Source organism: Brachycentrus maculatus, unplaced genomic scaffold, assembly GCF_059751285.1.
Source record: "Brachycentrus maculatus isolate JH-2025_06_01 unplaced genomic scaffold, ASM5975128v1 h1tg000131l, whole genome shotgun sequence".
Taxonomy (NCBI): Eukaryota; Metazoa; Arthropoda; class Insecta; order Trichoptera; family Brachycentridae; genus Brachycentrus; species Brachycentrus maculatus.
Window position 1 is genome coordinate 912,912 of NW_028280884.1, and position 27,950 is coordinate 940,861.

The following is a 27,950-nucleotide window of genomic DNA, read 5'->3' on the forward strand; positions in this document are numbered from 1 at the left end:
GACTGGTAAGGGTTAATAGTTCTTAGCATAAATACTTTAGTTTTTGAATGACTTGTTTTAAATTAAAAATTGCAAATATGTGTATGATGAAAAAAGTGGAATATACTCACAACAGAGATGTTTTTATCATCTCTCTTGGACTTCTTGCGATGCAGCGAGTGTGACTTCTTCACCGACACGGAAGAGCTGGTCTTCACTTCCGTGAAGGTCTCCATCCTCATGGCTGATGACTCCATTACCATCTGGGTAGACTCCATTTCTTACTCTTGGCTATGCTACAAACCATACAGGGATATATTTTAAAATCATAAAATGTAACTTAACACACTTCGGGCGGGAAAGGTATTTCTACCCATTTGTTTGATTGATGCTTGGGGATGGGAAGAGTATTTTTATCTTCTGCACTGACCTCATTTCAAAGACAGAAAAGAAGGAATTATCCAATGTTTTTATTTGAATATTATGTACCAATCTCTTTGTCTTGACTATATGTACATAATTATCAAATCCCATCGCCAGCAGTCCGCAGGTGTAAAAAATACCAATCCGAAATGTATTCATTTCTAAAATTTGCCTTAAAAGAGGCAATGCTTAAAATTCTTTCATTCATTAATAGATTCGGCAGTCACTTTGTGGTAATATCTATCCATTTTTAATTTAAATTTTACTTGGTAAATACTATTATTTCATAAAATCTAATGTGACACGTATTTCTATGCATTCCGCATCATTTTCAAAGACTGTATGGTGTTTGAAAATGATGCAGAATGTATCGAAACACGCATTACATTCGATTTTAAGAAACAGTTGTATTTACCAAGTAAAACTTAAATAATAAAAAATCATTCACTATATTTGTGAATGTGTAAAATGCATCTAAATTTGTTGATTTATTTTTAGTCATGTCAATGTGGTCCATGTTTAAGAATATTTGCTTTTGTAATGTTATTTCTCCTTCCACAAAAACAGGAAAATATACTGTAAAAATAACAGTATGAAGGCTGTCTGGAGATCGGATTTATACTTGGTGGAGACCAAATGCCGCCTATACAATGCCTGCATTGCTCCTGTTCTCTTTTACGGCTGTAAAACATGGCACCTTACAAGGGCCCAGAGCAGCCCGGCTGTCCAAATTTAAAACACAGTAAGGGACATTTTTTTTTGTAGTAGGTTTTTTTTGCATTTTTGGACTAAGTAGAGTCTACTTAGTCCATAAATGCAAAAAAAACGTACTACAAAAAAAATGTCCCTTACTGTGTTTTAAATTTGGACAGCCGAGCCGTGTACTGAGCTTTGAGAATAAGTGCCTGCAGAGAATTTTAGGCGTGCGGTGGTTTGACTTTGTGAGGAGTGAAGAGATAAGGCGTAGGACGCAGCAAATCTTGGTCACAACTGTCGTCAAGAAAAGGCGATTCAGTTGGCTTGGCCATGTACTCCGCATGCCTCTTGAGAGCCTTAATCAAGCTTTCTTCTCTTAAAAGGCATCAGGTTCGCGCCGCCCAGGACGGCCACTGCTGACAATTCAGTTTTCGTCGGAACTTCGGGACGCGGAACGGACTTGGGAGGATGCAAGGGAGCTGGCAGCCGACAGAAAAGTCTGGAAACAGTTTGTGGACTCCATATGCTCCACCTAGGGAGCGGATATGGTTTAATAATATAATAATAATAACTCGCATACTTGAAAAATAATTGATAGACAATTTGAAATATCCACAAAGCGTTTAGAAAATTAATTTAACATCGTGGAAAAAAAAAATATAACTATTTTTATGTTTCATTTAAGAAACACACATAATGGTATTTTTAAAAAATAAATATCCTTATCATCTGTTGACCGGTTAACTGCCAAAAGCGTCTTAAGACGCATAATTTTCTGTGAACGGAGCGCCGCTCATACAAAAATTACATCTTAAGACGCGTCGTTTTATATGGGCTTTTAGTAAAGAAAATCAATTATTCAAAATGTAGAAATATATATAACGCATAGTATCTATTGAGAATATCTTTGCATACCTACTTAGAATTGAAACAGAACTTGTTTTCACCATTTTAGACCTAAATTAAAGAGAGCTTTGTCGTCCGAACAACTGATGGCGCTCAGGGTTGTCCAATAATCCCCGAGCTGCCGTCACTGCCGAATCTGTTGATGGTGATTTTAGCGTCAATTCTGATGATTTTTAATTTTTTAAAAACAGTGTGTGTGTGTATACTTTTAATATTAAACTAACATAAGCAATTACTTTTGACATAAAATTTACTTTTCATATTTTCTATGACAAATTTTGTGACAACCCTGCACCATGAACAATTAATTTTATGATTATGGATAAATGACTGCATGACTGACGCGCTCTTCATTTATTTGGTAAGTTTTATAAATAAACATTATTACACTTTCAATTATGATATGTTAAGAAGGTTTTATTTTTATCGTGAAATTTGCGGCGTGCTGGGTACCGCCATACATGTACCTGCCGGCAGTTAAAAGGTTAATAACAGTTAGTGTTTTTAGTTATATTAATAAATATTTATTGCACACCCATAAGTACTTACCATTCATTAAAAATTGTCATCACAATATTCCATCATTCACGGCAAAATGAACACATCCATTTTCATAAAGGGTTGCAGTAGCATGTTCAGTTAGTTTAAAAACAAAACCACAAGTTTATTATATTTTCATTCACTCGGTTACCGGTCTAAATTAACTCTGCTAGCCAAATCGACATAGTTCACATTTACACCTTTAGCTCTTAGCACTAGAAATTATCCGGGTCAAAAATAACCCACTGCAGCAGAATGAAGCATATCGCTCACTCCTTTCAAGAACGTCATAAATCAAAAAACCTGATTTTTCAGGAGAACATTTTTAATGTTTAAAAATATAATAAAATGTATTAAAAATGAATATCAAGCCACTTATTGAACTTTTTACTGTACAACAGATCTTTTTAGGTTAAACTTGAAGGTTTTTTCTCCATTTGAAAAATAACTAGTTTATTTTTAATTAATAATTAAAAAAAAAAATAAAAAAGTCCGCCTCCGTAGTGTAATGGTCAGCATGCTCGGCTACCGTTCTGGAGGTTCCAGGTTCGATTCCCAAGGGGGGTAAAATAAATATTAGTGATTTTTTCACTGCAATATTTATTCAAAATTACCATGGACTGGTACCTGAAGCGGAGGGCTGATCACCTTTCCTTCATGTATAAACGATCAAGATAACACTGCGTTTATATGACAGTGCCCTATGCACCATTCGGGTGCGGATAAGGGTTTTAAAAAAATAATAATAATTAAACGATACTTTTTCTTCAAAATGCAAAAACAACACTTTCTGCCCTGTAGCGGGTGAATATTAAGTTAAAAATATGTCTCTTTTGCTAGAATATAGTACATTTCTTGGGCATCCCGAAAACATGCACAACTGAAAATTGACAATTTTTTATTTATGGCGTTCTTGAAAGGAGTGAGCGAAATGTATATTGAGGAAGAAGCACAACAATGTATCTATTAGTTTGTGATATCGTCTGCTTCCTCGCAGAACATTGTTTTATTCGGATTCAGTTTTATTTTTAAATATTGACTAAACGCTGGAGTACATTTTTCACTATTAATCAGGACGCAGTCGTGGGTGTATCCAGTGGTGGGATTCACCATGGTGGGTGTCTAAAATTTTTAGAGTTTGCCGAACCGGTTCTTAACCCTTTGCTGTCACACTATATTCCGATTGAGATCAGAGAAAAATAGTGGGAAAATTCAGTTAAGTTATTGCACTTAGTAAAAAGAATATTGTGAAAGAAATCAACATTATCACGAGATTCCAAGATCTATCCAAAAAAAATATAATCAGTACTGTTGCGGTTAATTCTGCAGAGGCAGAAAGAGGATTTTCTGCAATGAATATTATTTATACAGGTAAAAGAAGTCGCCTTAATATTAATAATGTAGCTAATTTGATGACAATTGATTTGATAGGTCTCCAACGAGAGACCAGGGACCCAGTTCCATCAGTACAAACTTGGTTTAAAAAAATGTAACCACACAGCTGATGACACTAGGATTAAAAGGAAAATCAAAGCATTTAGACGACAACCAAAAGTCAATTTGGAAGTATTTAAATAAAACTGACTGAATTATTTTTAGTTACTTTCTTTTATATACTCTGTTCATAATTTTCTTTTTTTGGTATTTCATGTAGGATGTAGATACCTACTTTGTTATAGAGCTTGTATATTGTTGGCGTACAGGAGAAAGTGACCAACTAACAAAACTTAAAATGTCCAGGAGAGCCATTTAAGTCACTTTTGCTTGGCAAGAAAATAAACGGCAATGTAGTTGCTCATTTTTAATAAGTCAATATATTATGCATCCAAGTTTAAAATTCTTTGGGATTTTTTTCAGGGCAATATTAAGCTAGTAAGATATCAAATAATCAATTATCACGTTTCTGTCAAAAATGCGCTTGGTCACTTTCTCCTGTATGACTACGATATATATATTATGATTTATGTTCTACAACATTGTTACATTACTTTAAATCTATACTTACTATTATAATAGGAGCATTCTCAGTTGTTATGTGAATGTTCCGTTTATGTGCAAAATAAAAAACAAGTAAATGAATAAATGTAAAAACAATTTTTTTATAGGGTAGGGGTAGTACCTAAAGGGTGAACCGGTTCTTGAAAATTTTGAATCCCATCACTGGGTGTATCCGTATACCTTCTTCTATATTCAACTCTGTAGTGTAGCGGTAAGCACGTAAGGCCACCATGCTAGAGATCCCAGGTTCGAGTCCCAGATTAGATTTTATTTCCCATAAACCAGTCTTGTTCTTCATCCGGAACTCCACTTAGTCTGGAGCTCAGGATTAATCACCTTGCTCTCAATTAATATGAGCTGTCAAGTTAACAACATATTTATATGTCGCGGTGCCCTATGCACTGCTCGGAAGTGTCAGAGGTAGAAGAAAGAATGTCACCATTATAAATTTAATGTCAATTTGCAATATGTGCACTGTTGTTGTCCATAAGTATGGAATGAACTAACCATTCCATGAACTAATATTGATTTTAAATCTCTCAATTACTATTTTCCTATTACTTCCTTTGGTCCTTCATGTCCGCCTCCGTGGTGTAACAGTCAGCGTGTTTAGCTACCGTGCTGGAGGTCCCGGGTTCGATTCCCAGGGGAGGTGAAAACAAATATTAGTGATTTTACACTGTAATATTTATTTAATATTACCCTGGACTGGTTCCTGAAGGGCAAGAGTGATCACCTTGCCTTCATGTAAATAATGATCAAGATAACACTGCGTCAATTCGATGTAGTGCCCTATGCACCATTGGGTGCAGATAAGGGTTATGATGAATGATGATTATTTTCTTATTGTTCATTAACATTTTTCTTTATTCTTACCTTTCTTCTTAGTACTCCTTTTCCGAAATGCATATTTTTTTATTATCATATTTATTAGCACCTTTTTCATAAATTTTAATAAGGTACAAAGTAGACACAAGAAATCAAATATATATATTTTTTGAATTCCTTCCTTTAAAACTAATCATGCCAATCAGTGCACAAATTTGGTAACGTACTGTGTATTTCTAGCTCGTAATATTTTCAAACTGAGAAAAAGTGGCAAATGTCATCCCAATGGGGTAGCCGAGAAAGTAATATACTATTAGTCCCATCTGTAGCGAAAACTGGAGAATTTTGTAGATTATCATTTTGATTTGTCACAAAGACATTACAATTACTGTCAATTTACTAATTACTGTCAATTTAATAATTTCTTGAATGGAAAAACATTGTACATTTTAAATATCTATGATATACTAATATGTTTTCTAGTTGGCCAATAAAATATTATATATCCCTTTTTTATTTTGTTTTGAGGTGTTTAGATAAGTTGACAAAAGTTATTTATACCTGAATATATTAACTAAATTCAATATACATTTTTTTTTTATTATGAAGAGGCCAAGGGATCTTGCATCCTTTATGTCACTGCGACCATATTTGGTCAATTGTGACCTCCCTCTGTGTCATAGCTCACTCTCAAGACCACTCAAGACCTACGTGAGTCATATACCTAACGACCTGTCTTGGTGGTAGGAGCTTCACCTTCTCGGAGTCCAGTAGTGGCCCTCCAAGGATATGAATTCGATTGCGAATGAGTGCGTCACAATTATAGAGAATGTGGATAGATACTTACAATACATAAAAAGTGCTTTTACGTAGAATTTATCATGAACATACTGTGAAAAGTGACAAAGTAAATCCGTGTAATTTCGACATCAGCTGGTTTCAATTATAAAAACCCTGCCAGATTCGTTTATCAAATTCGATTATAATATTGATCAAAACATTCTAAACAAGGTTTTGAAAAAATATAACTTAAGACCAGAATTCATAAATTATGGAGTATTAGTAAGGCAATCAACTCATTTAAATTTCTTTTTGGATTGGTTAGTTTTCACAGTATGCCATCAATGTATTTGCACTGTTTACGCTTTTTCCATTTTATAGAACAACTTCAAAAACATTCTGGGTAGGTGTTGAAGAAACTGAAGTCTTAATAATGTATGTTTATTTTACATGTTGCAAAAATTTCTCCCAGCTATATCGGGCGTATTGGAAATAAACATGACCATCTCCGAGCACTCCATTCTGAGCTGTTACACTCAGAGATCAAATGACTTCAAATCTAACTAATTACTCAACTCAAAATTGTCATTTTTATTACCAGTGTGTATTTTCCCAATAATGACACGATAAAACAAAACTATTGAAAATTAACTACGAATTTGCATTCTTATTTTAGTCACCACATTGTTGTGACGTTATATCGCCATGGATCTTCCTCGAAAGACATCTAGACGAAGACCAACAAAATTAATGGATGCTGCAAAAAGAAAAGATGCTGCAATTCGAAGACATGGCCTAGGTTACGTTGCCCATGATAGAAGGACCTACAACCTGAGGACGAGGAGAGCTAATCCCAACAGTCTACAAAGACGTTAAGTTGGGATGGAGCCAGGAATAAGTACATTATTGTGATATCTATTAAGAATTCTCTGATGTATACTCTTCCAACTATGTAATTATTATCAGGAGCATCAATTATTACTGACATATTATTATTATATTTATTTATTATGATGACAGGTGCTGTGGCGTAGTTGGGTATACGCTTGACTGCGAAACTGGTATCGCGGGTTCGATTCCCGCCAATTGCAAAATGAATTCAAGATATATTTATTTTCAATTGGTCTGGGTGTTTGCGATGTATTTTTCACATTTACCTTCCCTATCCTCACTATCTTAGCTGCAGAGAAGCCTCTGAAATAGAGGCACTGCAGGTAGGATAGTGTTAGATTCTTCCTCTTCTTTAAACCCTCATCCGCACCCGATGGTGCATAGGGCACTGCATCATATCAATGCAGTGTTATCTTGATCGTTAACACATGAAGGAAAGGTGATCAGCCCTCCGCTTCAGGTGCCAGTCCAGGGTAATATTGAATAAATATTAAAGTGAAAAAATCACCTATATTTAATTGACCCCCCCCCCCGGGAATCGAACCCGGGACCTCCAGTACGGTAGCCGAGCGTGCTGACCATTACACTACGGAGGCGGACAAAATCCAGTGTTAGATAGTAGATAGATAACATGTTTATATTATTCTATCCGAATTCACAATTAATGATTTAGCTTTTTTGCCCGCAGTAAATCTACAGTTGAACTTTCATATAATATAACAAACTTCTATTTTAGAATATTCTTGAGGGATATTCTTCACGTAAAATATGTTACCTTTTTATTTGTATTTTTTGTAATGATGAGGTCGCTTCCATTGAACAATTCTTCATATGTTATTACGCAAATCCCAATTCAGATAGATTTTTTTTCTTTTCATAATATATACATACACACACTTCTTTATTCTTTGGTTGCATATTCAAAATTACAAACCATGCTAGTTAGTGATTTTTTTTGACATCTCTTACTAATAAAGTCAGATATAAAGAAATTGCAAAAATAACTCGAATCATATTGTCTAAATGTCACGGTCATGGACATGATTTTCTATATTATTCATCGATTTAGCATTAACTTTGTGGAAAAACATGATGATTCAAATATAAAAATAAATCACTTGTATAAAACCACTATTGGGTTTATTTATTTAAACACTACAACAGGTAAAATTCAATTAAATTCAATCAATAGGTAAAAATGCAAACTGAATTGAATCTTACCTATGTATTGTTTACATTAATAAACTCAATAGTGGTCTTATACAAGTGTTTTATTTTTATATTTAAATTATCACGGTATTCAACAATTACAGTATTTTTACCTATTAAGAACTTCTGTAGTTCTTGAAACTAGTTTTACATTGATAAGTGGTCTCATACAAGTGGTTATTTTTATATTAAAGTATTTTCTATTGTAACCACTTGTATATATATTTTCTAAATTATTACTCGGAAACTGAGCCATTTTTTACTTAGAAATTTTGTAAATGGAGACAATATTAGTTCCCATCATGTAATTGCTTGAGTTTTGAATATATTATAGCTGTTTTTCCCATATTTGGAGACATAAATTCAACTACTATAGCAGTCGTAGCTGTGAATGTTTTAACTATAATCAATATCCTTATGATCGCATATTAAAATATCAACCATACATGCAGTAAACAATGTGCCAAATTTAAAATGCAAGATAGATTTTTATTTACATTCAAGAATACTTTTAGAGGCATTACCTTTCGGTAAAATATCATTTCTGTATACCAGACTTTATTAATTGGATGTTTCAATGAATTCAAGTGGATAATGTATGTCAAACAAAAACAAACACAGATTTCTACAAAAAGCTTTATTATTTTTTAAATAACGACAATTTAAACATAAATCACATACACAGTTTTAGTTAATAATGTTAGAATATGATTTCATATTGACATTCTTCATCGGGTGTTTTTAGAAAATTTAAGTTTTTATGAATTTTGACAGCACGTGAGGTAGTATTTTATAAACACTAAAAATTATTCACTAGAAAATAGTTTGAAATATAAAACTTTGATTATTTTTATATTTTACGATTATATCATTAGTTATTATATTTTCGATTTTTTTTATGTTTCGACAATTTAGGCAAAAAATAAATACGTAAATAGTAAAAATATTGATACGTAAATTATATTACAACTTGTAAATTTGATGAAGTTATATTTCTCAATATTTTACTAGAGTCGATGATAAAGAATGATCCAAATAAAATATAATTGGGATTTAATCATACTAAAATCTCGTAAATTTATTTAAAGACGACATATTCGAAAGTTGGGTACATTCCAATTATGACATTTCAGCATTTCCGTGTGAAATAAAACAAAAATAAATAAATTCTCGGTCGCTCTCGGAAAGCTATTTTCACATTCAACAAATACGAGTTGCACAGAAACATTGCAATTTCCAGAATCGGCGATAAAAGTTAACCATGCATTATTATCTCGCCGGTAAAAAAAATACACAACTCACGATGAAAAATAAATAAAACGGTCGTTGTCCTATTGTCAAAACAAATGGAAATAAATACTTCGGGCTATTAACATACGCGACGAATCGGGAAATTTTAAAAGGAAAAGAGCTATATTTAACAATCCGGAAAAGTCCGAGCGTGTCCAATTTGAACTTAAAAACTTTCGAGTTAGGCGGTTAGTAGTGATGCAAAAATCACACTCATTATCTCATGGCTTCGACTTACTATTTTTGATAAATATACACTGAGAAAAACACGTTCTTAAACTATATTTAAAAGAAATTCCACCACTGAGCGCAGCTCTTTCGCGTCGGCTTTGTCAAAATAAATCGGTGAAAAGTGAAGTGCTGCCAGTGGGAAAAAATATCACGCGGCCGGCAATATTCCAAAGCTCAGTAATAAAATCATAAAATTTAATACAGACCGCCAATTATAATCAGTTTCATCGCTCTACTGACATGAAAATACTAATTCTACAAGTATTTTAAATACTATTTAGTGTAAAAGAAGAAAAAAGAAAGAAATAATGCGAAAAAATAGATCGCATGTATGTGAAATTTAAATTTTATGCATATTGTCTAAACTCATAATTTAAAGAAAGTGGAATTTTTAATTTGGCATATTAAAATATTTCATTTCATTTCATTTCATCTATTTCGACTGTTAGCTTTCAATTTAAAAAGAAAAATTTCAATTATTTATATCAAATAATCGAAATCAAATGCGTTTATTTAAAACTCAAAAAATTAAATAACTTGTTAATATAAGGAAACGAGAGTTTCATAAAATCACTTACGGTTTTTGAGACTTGAATATTCAATGATAGAGTTGATGATATTCAATGTTGTATTATAATGATACCAGTACGGGCTAAGAAAAGGGGGGTTTGTGAGCATTGGAACCGACTTCACGCGGTGACATTCCCCCGGCATTCCGCCTCGAAGGATGGTTCACGTTACCTTTCTAATTATTATTAGGTGGAAGTCTATAAATAGGTCAAATATTCACAAGTCGTCATTGGAGCGAGTCACGAGTAAGATCTTTGTGGCCATAATGCTCGCCTTTATTGCATGCACTCCTGAAAATGGACTAGCGGAAAATTCTCGCGGTCAATTAAGATTATCTACGGAAGCATTTTAATTCATAAAAATACCGCTTTCCACACCATTGCTTAGGTGTTTATTCGAGATGCTGTGCCAAAAATATTGGCATTTGACGAGGAATGCAAAAAATAAACAATTTTAATAGTTATTGGGTTGCAATTCAGACTACTTCAAATTACTCGAACGTCAAACGTTTCTCTTACCATAATAAATAAATACTGTATTTAAAATTTAATTTACAACATTTTGAATGTGTCCAAATACTTGTTCACAAATCTAGATAAATTAAATTAAATGCCCAGACTTCCATATTCATCTTTCTTCATCTTTGATGAGATGTCAAAAAATAATATGAAATTTCATTCATTTAAACTCTTATCCGCACCTCAATGGTGCATAGGGCACTGCATTATATAAACACAGTGTTATCTTGATCGTTAACACACGAAGGAAAGGTGATCAGCCCTCCGCTTCAGGTACCAGTCCAGGGTAATATTAAATAATACTAGAGTGAAAAAAGCACTTATATTTATTTGACCCCCCTGGGAATCGAACCCGGGACCTCCAGAACGGTAGTCGAGCGTGCTGACCATTACACTACGGAGGCGGACGCATATGAAATTTAATATTTACAAAATAATATTTACACCTGCTTAGTTTTCATGGATAGACGCTTAACTGCAAAACTAGCGTCGCGGGTTCGATTTCCGCCAATTGCAAAATGAATTCAAGAAATATTCGTTTTCAATTGGTCTGGGTGTTTGTGATGTATTTTTCACATCTGCCTTCTCTTGCCTTACTATCGTACCTGCAGACAAGCCTCTAAAAATATATATATTTTATAGTTTATTACAAAATAAATAAAAATAATTAATAATGAAATTGGCTATTTTCAAAATAGTTTGATGGGTAGGTACGAACATTATGTAGATCCATTATTATTTTTAAACCAACTAACTAACTGGTAGGCAGAGAGAATAGAACGCCACACCACCCTGTCTTTGCAAACATTTTTCGCCTCTTCCACTTCATGCATCTCCTCATACATACCAGCCGATTTTTTCAACTTCTGACCCGGCCGCTGATTGTGCCAAGTTTTCCTCGTTCTTCCTTTGCTTCTTTTTCCAACCACATTTGCCTCATAAATTTGTTTAACCGTTCTTTCTTCATTTATACGTTCTACATGTCCAAACCATCTCAACACACCTTTCTTTATTTTATCGATAATGCCTATCCCAGCCTTGCATTCCACCATTCGAGCATCTATCATACATCGTTTTGCCGCCCATTCGTCTGAGGGATCGCATTTCGACTGCATTCACTCTGCTTTCAGTACTATTTATGAAGTCGATAGTAAAAAAATATATAAAAAATCTTTTCTCAAAAATGTATCACTTTCATATTAAGTTAACGCCGCGTTGAACCAGTTTGTGCCTTATGCACCATTGGTTAGGGATGATAATATTTCGCATCATCAAAATAACTCACCAATTTGAAGCCAGCATAGTAAATGGTATGGGTATTTTAACTTATTGGAGTTGGTATTTTTGTATTAAATTTTTTAATTTATTGATTTAAAAAGATAAATATTTGCATTTTTATTATTTACAATTTTTTTTCAATTTCATACTATTTCTGTGAACCTGAGCGGCTCATTATTAGAAATAGGCAGGGATTTTTTTTAAAACAAAAAAGGTCCCAGAACGCACTTCATGTCAAGTTTTTTACAAAAAAATGTATTCAAATATCATTTAAATATTCATCACAATACCATATTTTATCATTTTGGAAAATTATATAAATATAGATTTAATTACGTTAGCGCAAACATTGTTTTGTCTAATTGATTTTGAAAAAAAAAACAAAAAAATATCTGTGAAATAAGTTGCCGGAACTATATAAAAAAACTGTGTAAAAAAATGTATTCAAATATCATTTAAATATTCATCACAATACCATATTTTATCATTTTGGCAAATTATATAAATATAGATTTAATTACGTTAGCGCAAACATTGTTTTGTCTAATTGATTTTGAAAAAAATCAAAAAAAAAAAAAAAAAACAAAAAATATCTGTGAAAAAAGTTGCCGGAACGCCGTTCCACCGCGTTACATGAAAAAAGCCCTGAAAATATGTATCAAATTGTAGTAGAGTTCGAACCGATAGACTCTGACTCAAGAGTCCGCAATACTAACCATGTGACCACAACCCGACACAAAAAAAAACAAGATCGAGTACGGCAAATTTGGAATCTTGTTCCAACAAGTTTGAGCAATCCAAAAAAAAAGTATTGTTGCAATACTTTTTTTCCGTAAACAATATACAACGCTACATTAAAAAAAAATCAGTACCTCGCACCGCCTCACACTCAGTGTGTCTACTAACGTTAATTGTGTTGAAAGTTGTGCAAAATTTAGACTGTTGCGGTGTTGTCTGGTTTGCAAATTATGTGAGGATAAGGAGGTCATCGTAACGCTTCGGATGTCTTAAAAGGTAACACCATTTAAGTATTATAATAAATATTTTTATACTTAAGCTATTTCACCATACACAACACGTGTGTATGGTGAAATAGCTTGAGTGTAATCAACAACTATTGTAACATATTGACGGACTTTTTTGCTTATTATTCAAATTAATTGTTAGTTTTCTTTGTCTCATCTGGATTTAATAGTTCATAGGGTACCTCTTGATGTAGTTTTATCCTAATCGTTAATTACTGGGCAATTTTATGCGGTAACCAGTTACGTAAAATTATTATTATAATTTCAATGGGTGGTGTAATATATATATTTAAAAAAAAGTTTTTTAAACTAATTAACTAACCATCACGTCGATTCACCGCATGGGTAGGCAGAGAGAACCTTACACCAATATGTATTTGTAAACAATCTAAGCCTCTTCCACATTCATATATCTCCTTATACATACCTGCCGATTATTCCGACTCCTGGCCTGACCACGCCAAGGTATTTGGAAAACTTGATCACGCCAAGTTTTCCTCGGTCTTCCTCTGCTTCTATTACTAACCACATTCACCTCATAAATTTGTTTCTCAGTGAGAGAATGTTTCTGCCAGTGTCAAGTATTATTTTTATTTACAAATAAAATAATTAAAATGATATTATCGATAATGCTTATCTCAGCCTAGCATTTTTTTTACAAAATTTTGAGTGTGTCCAAATACTCGTTCACAAATCTGGATTATCTCCAATTACAGGAGTTATTTTCATATTATTTTTTGACATCTCATCAAAGATGAATAAGAAGCTGAGGACCGCCATAGGCTGGTTTGAGTGATCACTTTACACACGTGTAACATTCACCAATTCTACATTTTTAGTGATTCAAGAATAATGTTTCAAAATTGGTTCAAATATATTATATATAGAACTTCCAAGAATTTGAGTAGTGTGGTTGTCAATATTTTTTTCTTTTATCACCATTCGAACATCTATCATTCGTCGGAGAAAATGCATTCCGAATGCATTCAGTCTAATTTTATCCTTCTTTTGCCAACTGCATGCTTCACTTCCATACATTGGGCGTGATGGTTAGTTAAATAGTTGATAAATTTTGAGTAATTTTAAGATTTTAATCTTTTTTTACCAGAATTATTATTTTTTCTGCGTCGTATACTTCAATTAATTAACTGGATTTTTTAAAACAAATAAGAATTCATTTATACCTTACCTTAAATTATTAAAATGCATTATTAAAATTACCGAATTTCACATGTAAAATAATTTTATGAATACAGTTTTTTTTGTTAGACCCGGAGCGCAGGATTTAACTAATAATAAACCGGGTGTTATGCGGTGCCCTATGCACTATTCAGGCGGAGATAGGTGTCAATGAAAAAACAAGCGATGCGTCTATGTTATTTTCGGTATAACAAGCCATAAACAGTAACTAGTAATTGAGTAGTCCACTTGCAAACCACGTTATGTAAATTTTTTTTTTTGGAAAATGGCTCCAGTCGGTAGAAAATTAAAAATATTAACGTCCGTATTTAACATAATCTGCCAAAACTCGTTAAGTTAGGAAAAATATGGAATAGAAAAACAAATACTCTTGCAAAACTCACTATGCCGGTCAATAATAAATTTATAAAACCCTTATCCGCACCCCAACGGTGCATAGGGCACTGTGTCTTATAAACGCAGTGTTATCATGATCGTTTTACACATGAAGGAAAGGTGATCAGCCATCCGCTTCAGGTACCAGTCCATGGTTATATTGAATAAATATTACAGTGAAAAAATACTTTTTATTATTTATTTTTACCCCCCTTGGGAATCGAACCCGGGACCTCCAGAACGGTGCCGAGCGTGCTGACCATTACACTACGGACTCGGACAATGCCGGTCAATAGTTCACTTTATAATATCTTTTGAAAAAAGCTCAAATCGGTAGAAGATCCGATATTCCACCGGTTGTCGCTATTGGCTAAAAAACTATAACATAACGTGGTTTGCAAGAGGACTACTAAATTGACCATATATTTTTGCACTGCACAAATCGTGAATCACTGATAGCCTATCGTATTGTAATGTACATTCTACACAATTGTGCCCTTGGAAATGCTGCATTTATTATATATTAATATTGTACTATTATCTTTTTCCTGTAATCAAAGTACAAGCGATATATTATCAAAGAAAGTTACTAATTAACCTCTCAAAAATGATTTTTATAATTTTATAGTTTCGCTAACTAGCGAGTTAGGTACCTATCTTTGAGGGACGGTTCATAGCTCAAAGCACACTTATATCTGATTCAATTTCCAAACTTTTGATCCTAACCTCGGCTGTCCGAACTCAAAACACAATAAGGGACATTTTTTTGTAGTACGTTTTTTTTGCAATTTAGGACTAAGTAGATTCTACTTCAGGCCTGGCCAACCCAAATAGCATCCCGGGCCGCATCGATGACTTCAAATTCTCCCAAGGGCCGCATACAGACAATAGAATTTTTTTGATAAAAACGTATTTCATAGCAATTGATTTTTTGTAAGTACAGATAAATAATATTTATAATTTGAACGGGGAGGTAATCAGAAAGTAAAATCATGGTAATTGTGAAGAAAGAAAACATTACTACGACCAGAAGTGAGTAGAAAACGTACAATGAACCAAAAAAAATTAGTATGGTAATAAACATTTTGAAAAATTTTAACAATCAAAATTATTATTAGGACACATTAATCAAACAATATTAAACAATGATTAAAGAAAACGCTTGTTTTCTACCACTTGAGTTTTATTATAGACCACATGTTTCAGAAGTTAAACTTCCATCATTCAGGTCTGTATAAAAACTAAAATATTTTAGTTACTATACAGACCTGAATGATGGAAGTTTAACTTCTGAAACACGTAGTCTATAATAAAACTCAAGTGGTAAAAAACAAGTGTTTTCTTTAATCATTGTAACATGTCTTACCACAAAGTTAATGCCGAAACAATAAATAAAACAATATTAACATTTTTATTTTAATAAAAACCAATTTATAAATGACCACTCAGTTTGAGATTTGAGTTTCTCTTCGCTTACTTAATTTTTCTAAATCTATTTCAATAGTTGAAGTTGCACACTGGTTTTCGAGATTTTTTGCGTTAAATTGGCGATGCTGAAGAGCGTGCGAACGGATATTGTTCACTGTTTTTATAACAACATGCATGACTTGGCTCATAGAATACTTGAGGGCATATTTTTTTTTGATGCATCAACCCGTGTATCACAAATATATCACTGGTTTAAAAATATATTCTTCATACATGGCCGCGGGCCGCACGTAAGGGCTTCGCGGGCCGCAGGTTGGCCACCCGTGTTCTTAGTCCAAATTTTTTTTAAAAAATGTCCCTTACTGTGTTTTAAGTTTGGACAGCCGACCTACCTAACCTCTCAAAAATGAATTTAATAATTAATTTGTAACTTTATTTTGCTTCGCTAAAAAACGAGTTAGGTACCTACCTTTGAGAGATAGTTCTTATATTCTTCTTCCATCTTCTAACTCTATCCGCACCCAACGGTCATAGGGCATTGCATCTTATTGACGCAGTTTTATTTTGATCATTTACGCACGAAGGAAAGGTGATCAGCCCTCCGCTAGGTACCAGTCCAGGGTAATATGGAATTAATATTCTAGTGAAAAAATAACTTATATTTATTTGACCCTCCTTGGGAATCGAACCCGGGACCCCCAGTACGGTAGCTAAACACGCTAACCATTACACCACGGAGGCAGACATACATATCGTTTACTCCTTTCAACTACGCCATATATCAAAAAACTTGATTTTTCAGGAGATCGTTTTAAATGTTTAAGAATATAATAAAATGTAATTTATATTTGAAGAACTAACTTTGTGGTTTTCCATTTTATAATTAAAATGTAACTTTGTTTTAAAATAAAGTTACATTTTAATTATATAATAAAATGTATTTAAAATAAATATCAAGACACTTATTGAACTTTTTACTGTACAACAGATCTTTTAAGTTAAAACCTGAATGTTTTTTCTCCATTTGAAAAATATTTAGTATATTAAAATAAAACAATACCTTTTCTTCGAAATGCAAAAACAAAACTTTCTGCCCTGTAGCGGGTAAATATTAAGTTAAAAATATGCCGCTTTTGCTGGGATATAGTACATTTTCTGGGCATTCCGAAAACATGCAAAACTGAATTTTTCGTTTTTCTATATGACATTGTTGAAAGGAGTCATCGATATGTGTAAAATTTCATTAGTTGCAGTTAGGATAGTACTGCATTCAGTTGACGTAAAATCGATATTCCTCATCGTCGTAAATACGGTATAGGTTAAAATTCAACAATGACTCATTGTAGATGAGTCGAGTATCGTAAAGTAGCTAACGACTGACGACTTCGCCAGAAATAGGCACTTTTAGAGCTAACTTAAATTTAGAATATGGAGTAGAGCGCAGCGGCAGGTGCCAGTTCCCGCTTTTTGTGAGGAAAAAATAAGCATGTTTTGCAAGAATCGCGCGCTTTTTAACGTCACAATAATCAGTACCTACCTACCTGTGCAGCGCGAAACAAAGAATTGGGTCGTGTTTAGGAAAAGATACATCAAAGATTTATTAAAAAATCTGATGACCATAATGTCAATATTCATATACAGGGTGGCGCAAAATTACTCACCCTATCGGAAGATGTTATAATTTCAATAATAACAGTAGATCCGCAATGGATGCATCATTTCAATGATAACACCATATCTCTTCACACTCTGTTCAATATTTTGCACATCTGCTGTGCGTCTGTCGGCGCACGAAGTCTCCAGATGTAGTCAGTCTACGTTTTGCGGTCGCAAATCCCAATAATATTAAATTAATTATTTTTTCGCTTGAATTTTTTTCGCAGATACTTTGTAGCACATTTTTTAAAAGTTTATAAAATAAAATTATAACATTGTTTTTACCCACCGGTTTCGACAAGAACCGTGTCATTTTCAGGGATAGACATGTGTTGATGCTATGTGTCACTCTTCACTCAAACATATCGAACGACGCAAAAATCGTTAATAACTCACTTTATGAAAACATTCATTGAAACATTCAGTACCTATCGAACAGATTAATTGAAAGATTTTTTTTTCGTATTTTCAACACCTTGCAAAAAATGTTTTGGGGGTGTTCCTCGTATTATGGACCAGGGCTGCTTCTTTCAGTGACTGAGATGATGAATAGCGAGAAGTATCACCCAATTCTACTGGAAAAGATACTACCAGAGATACAAAAACGAAGGTCAAATGGTAATGGAATATTTCAGCAGGACCCCCTGACACAAATCCAAAAAAATGATGAAAATTTTCACACAAAAACAATGAACTGTGTTGGACTGGTCAAGAATTTTGCCAGACATAAACCTAATTGAAAATCTGTCAGCAATCTGTAAAAATCGGCTCTCCGAAATTGATTGCACTACGGTTGAAAAGCTCATTTTGTTCATAATTCAGGTATGGTTTCGAGACGAAAAAATGGCATCCGCGTGCCAAAACCTTATATAATAAATACCAAGGAGAGTTAAATCTTTGATTGAGCCCAAATGAGATCATATTAAATATTGATTTGTGATATAACTAATAAACAAAAGATTTTACAAAACTTTTTACGAAAATACAAAAAAAAGTTTTGTTTCAATTGATCTGTTCGATACTGTAAGATCAAAAACGCAGAAACACGTCATATAAAATCAAACATGCACGAGTACCACGTTTTGTCAAAGGCACTTTGGGTATTTCGGAATAAACCCCTATCTTTAAAATCATGTGTGTATGATGAAAAATAAATCAATAAAAATAACTTATAGTACCGTTCTTCGATAATATGATACATTTTTACCCATATCTATTTTTTATTTAATAAAGTTACAAATGCTTTTTTTTTAAATAATTTTAATTAATTTTTCAAACATTTCTACTTACAATCTTAAAATTAAAAACGCAGTTCTCTCCAAAAAAAAGACTGAGCGCTTGTGCTTGGAGAAATCCTTCTAAGTATTCTTAGCAGAAAATATTAATCATCATTTATTACAGTTTTTGATACGCACCCCTGCCTTACAAAACGAAAGATCAGAATAAATTCTATTTTCACTGTAGAGTTCATTCAATATCTACATTTTATAAAATGCCATAGCGACCACTGAATAATGCGAATTAAATATTTCTACAAGATATTTCCGTCAATAAATCAGGCAAGTGAAGATGTGAATACAGTATTTGGCTCCTACGCCATTCTACAGACGTGATTTCTTTCTTATTTTATCATATTTTGATTATAAATCTTCTCTTAGACTAATCTAAAGTTGTCATAAGACAACCATTTTTATAAAATCTCTTCAAATAAGTTATTAAATTTTATTTCTTGAACGTTTTTCGCAGATACTTTGTGGCGCATTTTATAAACTTTATAAACAGTTAAACATGTTAAACATTAAACAGTTAAACATTAAACAGTTAAACAAGTACTACAATTAAAAAATATACCTTAGAATAATTGAATTAATTATAGAAACGTGCATAATCGCTCAAAACATCGTTATTCCTTATTCATTTTAGAATATATATTAAAAAATGCTATGAAAAAAGCATATATATATATATATATATATATATATATATATATATATATATATATATATATATATATATATATATATATATATATATATATATTTATTTATTTATTTATTTATTTATTTTCTCTTATTAATACTTGTTTTTGAACATGTATTAATGAGCATTGTCTGTGTTTGTTTAAAATCTGACCTTATTGTTTTTTAATTTTAAGAGAAATATTTGTGTTTTTATTATTTACACAAATATTACAATTCCATACTATTTCTGTGAGCCTAAGTGGCTCATTATTAGAAATAGGTGTGTTCGAACCGAGAAACTCTGAGTTAAGAGTCCGCAACGCAACACTGGGAATCGAACCCGGGACGTCTAGTATAATAGCCAAATGCGGTAAAATTGCTGATAAGTAAACGTCCTTTATCTCGAGTTAAAAAAAACCTGTACTTTACACTTCAATACTTCCGCAGATAACATGAATTTACCATGTTATAATCAGAAGCAGCATCCTACTATATTTTGGTTAAAATAATTTTAAAAAAAAGTTAAAGCTACAATTTAAAAGTCCCTAGAGACTAACTAGATTCAGGGATAGCCAAACTACTGATCACTGCGAATTCTCTTTATTTTTTTAATTAAAGACCGTTGTCTATCAACATCTCATGTATTACAAGAGATTATAAGTAAAGTGGCAATTCAAGTGTGTCGGGTTGTGGTCCCGTGGTTAGTGTCGCGGACTTAGTCAGAGTTTCTTGGTTCGAACCCACTCTACAGCAATTCGATACCTATTTCTAATAATGAGCCGCTTAGGCTCACAGAAATAGTATGAAATTGAAACATTTGTGTAAATAATAAAAACACAAATACATATTTCTCTTTTTTTAAAGTTATTCTGAAATCATCGATCATAGGATTTGTGGATACATCGCTCACTCCTTTGAAGAACGTCATAAATAAAAAAATCGTAAATTTTCAGTTTTGCATGTTTTCGGAATGCCCAGAAAATGTACTTTATCCCAGCAAAAGCGGCAAAATTTTAACTTAATATTTACCCGCTACAGGACAGAAAGTGTTGTTTTTGCATTTTGAAGAAAACGTATTGTTTAATTATTTTTTTAAATATACTAAATATTTTTCAAATGGAGAAAAAACCTTCAGGTTTTACCTAAAAAGATCTGTTGCACAGTAAAAAGTTCAATAAGTGGCTTGATAATTATTTTTAATACATTGTATTATATTTTTAAACTTTAAAAACGATCTCCTGAAAAATCAAGTTTTTTGATTTATGACGTTCTTGAAAGGAGTGAACGACATGTAATTTATTTTCTATTGTTTGTCATTCTCTATATGTTATCGTTTCCGAATTGAGATGCAGTCAGTAAATTCACGAATTAAAACCATATTGAATGTGAGAACGGATGCTGTACTGATGGCGTTTTGCTTACTTCCTACGACAGATATTGTAAAAGTGATAACTCGCCACTATATTATTTAAACGGGAAACGCTTATCCTGTTGATACTGTGGATACCTAATGAGTCCTATCTGAAATCAGGAGTTTAAACAATTTTCTCAGATGCGTTGACATTCAAATTTCGTCCTCCGCACCACACGCGTGACATTCAAAAGTGATTACAATATAAAGTTGTCATAGTAATTTTTGAGAACCTTACCTTACTCAAGTATTATTCGATTGAACGTTCGTTTTGTTGTAGAATTCTGTACATTTTAATTTTAATTATAAATCAAACCATTATTTGTGAATCTACCACAGAAAATTGTCAAGTTTCGGCGAAATATCTATCAGTATACGCTCACAAGAAAAATAGGGAAGCAAGCAATTATCTGTGATTTTTCTGGTGATCAGGCTCGGTTTCTACTAGCGAGAATTCTCGATTTTCGGAGAAATATCTATCAGTATACGCTCACAAGAAAAATATGGAAGCAAGCAATTATCTGTGATTTTTCTGGTGATCAGGCTCGGTTTCTACTAGCGAGAATTCTCGAGTTTTGGCAAAATATCTATCAATATAGACTCACAAGAAAAATAGGGAAGCAAGCAATTATCTGTGATTTTTCTGGTGATCAAATATCTATCAATAATAGGCTCACAAAATGGGAAAGCGAGCAATTAATTTATTTGTGATATTTCTGGTGATCATCCTCGGTTTCTACTAGCGAAAATTCTCGAGTTTAGGCAAAATATCTATCTATCGAAATATCGCACAAGAAAAATAGGGGAAGCAAGCGATTATTTGTGATTTTTTGATAATCAGGCTCGGTTTCTACTAGCGAGAATGGTCGAGTTTCGGCAAAATATCTATCTATCGAAATATCGCACAAGAAAAATAGGGGAAGCAAGCGATTATTTGTGATTTTTTGATAATCAGGCTCGGTTTCTACTAGCGAGAATGGTCGAGTTTCGGCAAAATATCTATCTATCGAAATATCGCACAAGAAAAATAGGGGAAGCAAGCGATTATTTGTGATTTTTTGATAATCAGGCTCGGTTTCTACTAGCGAGAATGGTCGAGTTTCGGCAAAATATCTATCTATCGAAATATCGCACAAGAAAAATAGGGGAAGCAAGCGATTATTTGTGATTTTTTGATAATCAGGCTCGGTTTCTACTAGCGAGAATGGTCGAGTTTCGGCAAAATATCTATCTATCGAAATATCGCACAAGAAAAATAGGGGAAGCAAGCGATTATTTGTGATTTTTTGATAATCAGGCTCGGTTTCTACTAGCGAGAATGGTCGAGTTTCGGCAAAATATCTATCTATCGAAATATCGCACAAGAAAAATAGGGGAAGCAAGCGATTATTTGTGATTTTTTGATAATCAGGCTCGGTTTCTACTAGCGAGAATGGTCGAGTTTCGGCAAAATATCTATCTATCGAAATATCGCACAAGAAAAATAGGGGAAGCAAGCGATTATTTGTGATTTTTTGATAATCAGGCTCGGTTTCTACTAGCGAGAATGGTCGAGTTTCGGCAAAATATCTATCTATCGAAATATCTCACAAGAAAAATTGGGAAGCAAGGGATTATTTGTGATTTTTCTGGTGATCACCCACGGTTTCTACTAGCGAGAATTGTCACTTTTCGGTAAAATATCTGTCGGTATAGTAATATTTTTTGCAATAATTCACAAATTGTATCGCGAATTTTTTACTCGATAGGAAATCGCACAATTATTTTTATTTTTCTTGTGAACATGCTTAGTTTTCACCGGCGAGAATTCTCGAGTTATATCTATCGGTATATTAAAAATATTTTTGTAATAATTCACAGTTTATTTCGTTATTTTCTTACACAATACAAAGCTCTAAGAAAAATCGGAAAACAAGAATATATTTGTGTTTTTTTCTTATGATCAACCTCGGTTTTCACTAGCGAGAACTATTGAGTTTCGGCAAAATATCTATCGGTATACAGTAAAAATCCGGATATCCGAAATCCCAGAAAATTCGAACAAGATTTGAAAGAAAAACGTTTGTAGGAAAACATTTTTAAAAATCGCGCCAATACTGAAGAACTCATTTATTACATTTATTACATGAAATTATTGTAAATAACCTAATTTTGTTCATAAATTATTGAAAAGTTGATAATTCATTCATTTCATTCAAACCCTTATCCGCACCCCGATGGTGCATAGGGCACTGCATCATACAAACGCAGTTTTATCTTGATCATTAACACATGAAGGAAAGGTGATCAGCCCTTCGCTTCAGGTACCAGTCCAGGGTATACAAATATTTCAATTTCTTACTATTTTGTAGGCTTAAGCGGTCCGTTATTAAAAATAGGAATCAAGCAGTTATAGAGTGGGTTCGAACCCATAAGTTCGCGTAAATACACCCTGCAATATATTCAAAGAAAATATTTTTTCTCAAATCAAAGTGAATATGTATATACATTTTTTAAATTGTAAGTTGATCGATCGGCCTTTCGATTTTTCGGTTAATCAATTTTAATTTTTATTATCTTAATCTAAATTTATGATTTTTGTCCGCCTCCGTAGTGTAATGGTCAGCATGCTCGGCTACCGTTCTGGATGTCCCGGGTTCGATTCCCAGGGGGGTTTAATAAATATAAGTGATTGATTTTTTCACTCTAATATTTATTCAATATTACACTGGACCTGAAGTGGAGGGCTGATCACCTTTCCTTCATGTGTAATCGATCGTGATAACACTGCGTTTATATGAAGCAGTGCCCTATGCACCATCGGGGTGCGGTAAGGGTTTTATTATTTTTTATTAAATTTATGATTTATGCCTGTGATTTATGTTCAAATTGTACATTAATTCAGAAAATCTCGAATTGATTTTCGTATTTTGCCAAAAGTTTTTTTAGTCTAATGATAGCTATTTCGTCTTGTCATTACAACCTATTTTAAAACCCGGTTGCAAATGCCATTGCAACTCGGTTGGAAAATAGGTTTTCAATCCGAAAAAAACATTTAAATTAAATTAAACACTTGAATAATCCACTGAATTGAGTTTTATTTTTATTTGCGACTAGTTTCGAAAACGACAATTGTTTTCATCTTCTGGTACAAAAACAATTTTTGTTTTCGAAACTAGTCGTAAATAAAAATAAAACTCAATTCAGTGGATTATTCAAGTGTTTAATTTAATTAAAATAATCATGTCATTCCGCAAAATTAATGCCGAATCAATAAATAATATACGAAAAAAACATCGTTAAAATTTCTCGTAAAACGTGGTTGATTTCGTTAAGTAATGTATCAAATTCTACAAAAATGAATTGATTCGGTTGAATAATTATTTTTAAACTTTGTGTAGGATTGTTCCTGTTATTACATTTATAAAAGGTGTTTCAAAACTAAAAAAAATATGTACATAAGTTTATTTAATATTTAAAAAGTGTGCTTCAAATAATAATATGTTTGAAAGTGATAATTTTTGCATTATTTAAAAAGGGCTTAATTTGTATTTAAACACAAATTAAAGTTATTTAAAGAAAATTGACAATGTTGTGTTTTAAAAGTATACTGTGGTTTAGTTTAGTTCAGGTTTTTCTCATCATTAATTTCATTCCAAATTGTTCAGGTACGTTTTTTTCCGTAAAATGCTTATTTCTTATTCTTAACCACATCCGCACCCATTGGTGCATAGGGCACTGTATATTATCGACAAAGTGTTATCTTGATCGTCCCTTACATGAAGGCAAGGTGATAGATTATCTTGCGCTTCAAGTACCAAACAATTTTCGCCTCTTCCACATTCATATATCTCCTCATACATACACGCCGATTATTATCTTAAGTACTTGAAATACCTAAACATCCTAAGTTTTCATCGGTCTTCCTTTGCTTCTATTACAAACGACATTCACCTCGTATTTTTTTTTACTTTCCTTTCTTCACTCATTCGATTCATATGCTCAAACCATCTCAACACACTTTTTTTTAAATTTATTTATTGATAATCCTTATTTTAGCCTTGCATTCTTTCCTCATATCACCATTGGAACATCTATCATACATGGTTTTTCCGCACTGAGAGATACTTTCATTCTTCTTTTGCCAACTTCATGCTTCCCTTTACACAATCAGGCACACCTTTCTTAGTTAGGCATATATTGTTTCCCATTCCTATACACAGGACCAACCTACCGATGGTCATGCCTGTAGGAAGAGCTACCGCTATATTGAACAATATCACATTGGATATTGATCTGTTCCATGTGTCTGAAGGAGTATTTCGAAGCGGGATTCTTCTACATCTTTAACAAGAGTCTTCTTGCGTACTTTTCAATCAATTTTTTTTAATGTATACGCCTTAAATGTTCGTTTGTAATGTATACAGGTGTCCCATAATCCAACGTATTCCTTTTAAGGAGTATTTGGCCAGCTTATGACTCACCAAACAATGAAAATATGACCTCAGTAAAGTGCCTTAGGTTTTAAGATATTTCCACTTTATGAATGAATTTCCCATCTTATGAAAATCTACCCCTTAGATCAGTTTTTTGAGTGCCACTTCTTCAAATTTTCACATTTTTGGATTCTAATTTATGTTTCACAATTAATAAAAACAAAAATAATTTAATTTAACATTAGCAATTTTCACTTTACTAAACCAAAGCAATTGTTTACATCGGAATTCCTAATAAATGAAATAATTATAAAAACAGCTCATTTTTTTTATAAGTAAAACATAGTTAATGTTTTACTGTTTTTCAAATGACTAAAATTGAACAACTTTTTGAAATAACTTGCCAGGTTAACGTCATTTTTTTCCAGTGTGAGTCAAAGTTACCTAAAAATTTATTTTAAAACCATCGACCGGGCATTAATATTTTTTTCCGCCAAGGCAAGCCAGTGTTAGTAATATTTTGGACTCTGATAAATAGAATATTTATTTAGTATTGTAAAACATAAACTAGAATCTTAAAATATGATAATTTGAAAAAGTGACACTCAAAAAACTTCTTAACGTCTTAAGAGGTAGATTTTCGGGAAATTCATAAATCGCTCACTCCTTTCAAGAACGTCATAAATAAAAAAATCGTCAATTTTCATTTGTGCATGTTTTCGGAATTCCCAGAAAATGTACTATATCCCAGCAAAAGAGGCATATTTTTAACTTAATATTTACCCGCTACAGGGCAGAAAGTGTTGTTTTTGCATTTTGAAGAAATTATTTATTTTTCTTTTCAAAACCGTCATAAGTTAGTTGTGACTGACCCATCGAGCAGGAACGTTTTTGTCGATTAGTGCAATAGTGTATTATTTCGGCATAAAACAGTGTTGCGCAAAAAGTAAGACCATTTTTAATTAATAGTTTTGTATTATTTTTTAACTTAATATTTACCCGCTACAGGGCAAAAAGTGTTGTTTTTGCATTTCGAAGAAAAGGCATTGTTTAATTATTTTTTTAAATATACCAAATATTTTTCAAATGGAGAAAAAACCTTCAGGTTTAACTTAAAAGATCTGTTGCACAGTAAAAAGTTCAATAAGTGGGTTGATATTTATTTTTAATACATTGCATTATATTTTTAAACTTTGAAAACGTTCTCCTGGAAAATCAAGTTTTTTGATTTATGACGTTCTTGAAAGGAGTGAGCGAAATGTGGAAATATCTGGAAAACTAAGGCACTTTTTCTAAGGTCATATTTTCATTTTTTGGTGAGTCATAAGCTGGCCTAACACTCCTTGAAAGGAATATGTTGGATCATGGGATACCCTGTATATTAATTATTGAATTGAAGCTGTCGATCTCGGAGATTTTAACAACTCTCATTGATATATCGGAATGTCGTCAGGTGTCAGCCTATACCGGCCGGTGAGCCCCTACCGGCCGAGCAGCGTGTGCCAGCCGGCCAGCATCTCCAACGGCAAGGTGCGTACCCGCCAGCGCGGCAAGCTGGCCAAGTACCAGTGCCTGTGGGGCTACGAGCTGGTCGGCCAGCGCTACTCCACCTGCATCGCCTGGCGCTGGGACTCCCCGCCCCCCATATGCGTCAGTCAGTATGCTCTGTGATTTACCTCCGTAACTTGTCTGTCAGCATGGTTCCAGCTGACGCACTGCGTAGTGCAGGGAGTAGAGACGATTTTGCATGGCCCGCGAATGAAGAGAAAAAATAAGAATACAAAAAAATCTTAACAGTTTAGATTCACATACGAAAGTACTACTGTTTGTATTCTATTTGACCAGTTGATAAAGAAACGTTCTATATAGTTATACTTTTATGACAGTTTATTTAAATTGTTTTATTTTTAGATTACTTAGGTGGAAACCTATAATTGGAATTGTTATTTTTTTGTATTTTATCATATTATGTTATTTTTGTCGAAATATTCTGTTGGTTTTCCAATAAAAAAAATAAAATAAAATAAAAATTAAAAGCTACCAGCTATGAACCCGATTAAAAAAAAATGCCATCTAGCATCCAACAACAAAAACCTCAATAATAATGAAGTTTTAAGGATTAAATTTTTTTGATTAAGTCTTATTTACAACATTTTGAGTGTGTCCAAATACTTGTTCACAAAATCTGGATTATCTCCAATTACAGGAGTTATTTTCATATTATTTCTTGATATCTCATCAAAGATGAAGAAGAATATGAAAGTCTGGGCATTTACGGGGCTTGCGACCGTCATAGATTAAGTGATCACTTTACACACATCGCTCACTCCTTTCAAGATCGT

The 27,950-nt window shown here is 32.8% G+C and overlaps 2 protein-coding genes across 7 annotated transcripts in view; one reads left to right on the top strand and one right to left on the bottom strand.

Moving 5' to 3' along the window:
- The window catches only part of LOC148309310 (uncharacterized), a 39,715-nt gene extending 29,821 nt beyond the window's left edge, over window positions 1–9,894 (bottom strand). Inside the window, exons 1-2 of the mRNA XM_088260352.1 lie at window positions 9,779–9,894; window positions 111–275 (exon numbers count right to left, since the gene is read on the bottom strand). Coding sequence (XP_088116478.1) covers window positions 111–257 — 147 coding nt within the window. The 5' untranslated portion in view covers window positions 258–275; window positions 9,779–9,894. The remainder of the gene's footprint in view (window positions 1–110; window positions 276–9,778) is intronic.
- Window positions 1–27,950, top strand: part of LOC148309312 (uncharacterized) — a 46,963-nt gene that overhangs the window by 4,730 nt on the left and 14,283 nt on the right. Inside the window, exons 1-3 of one of the 6 annotated variants that reach the window (XM_088260349.1) lie at window positions 21,372–21,386; window positions 24,574–24,840; window positions 27,062–27,262. In XM_088260349.1, coding sequence (XP_088116475.1) covers window positions 24,762–24,840; window positions 27,062–27,262 — 280 coding nt within the window. In that variant the 5' untranslated portion in view covers window positions 21,372–21,386; window positions 24,574–24,761. Of the gene's footprint in view, window positions 1–6,826; window positions 7,049–12,735; window positions 13,152–21,371; window positions 21,458–24,573; window positions 24,841–27,061; window positions 27,263–27,950 lie in introns of those variants that run through there. The other 5 variants (XM_088260348.1, XM_088260347.1, XM_088260344.1 and 2 more) reach the window with 5 other exon arrangements.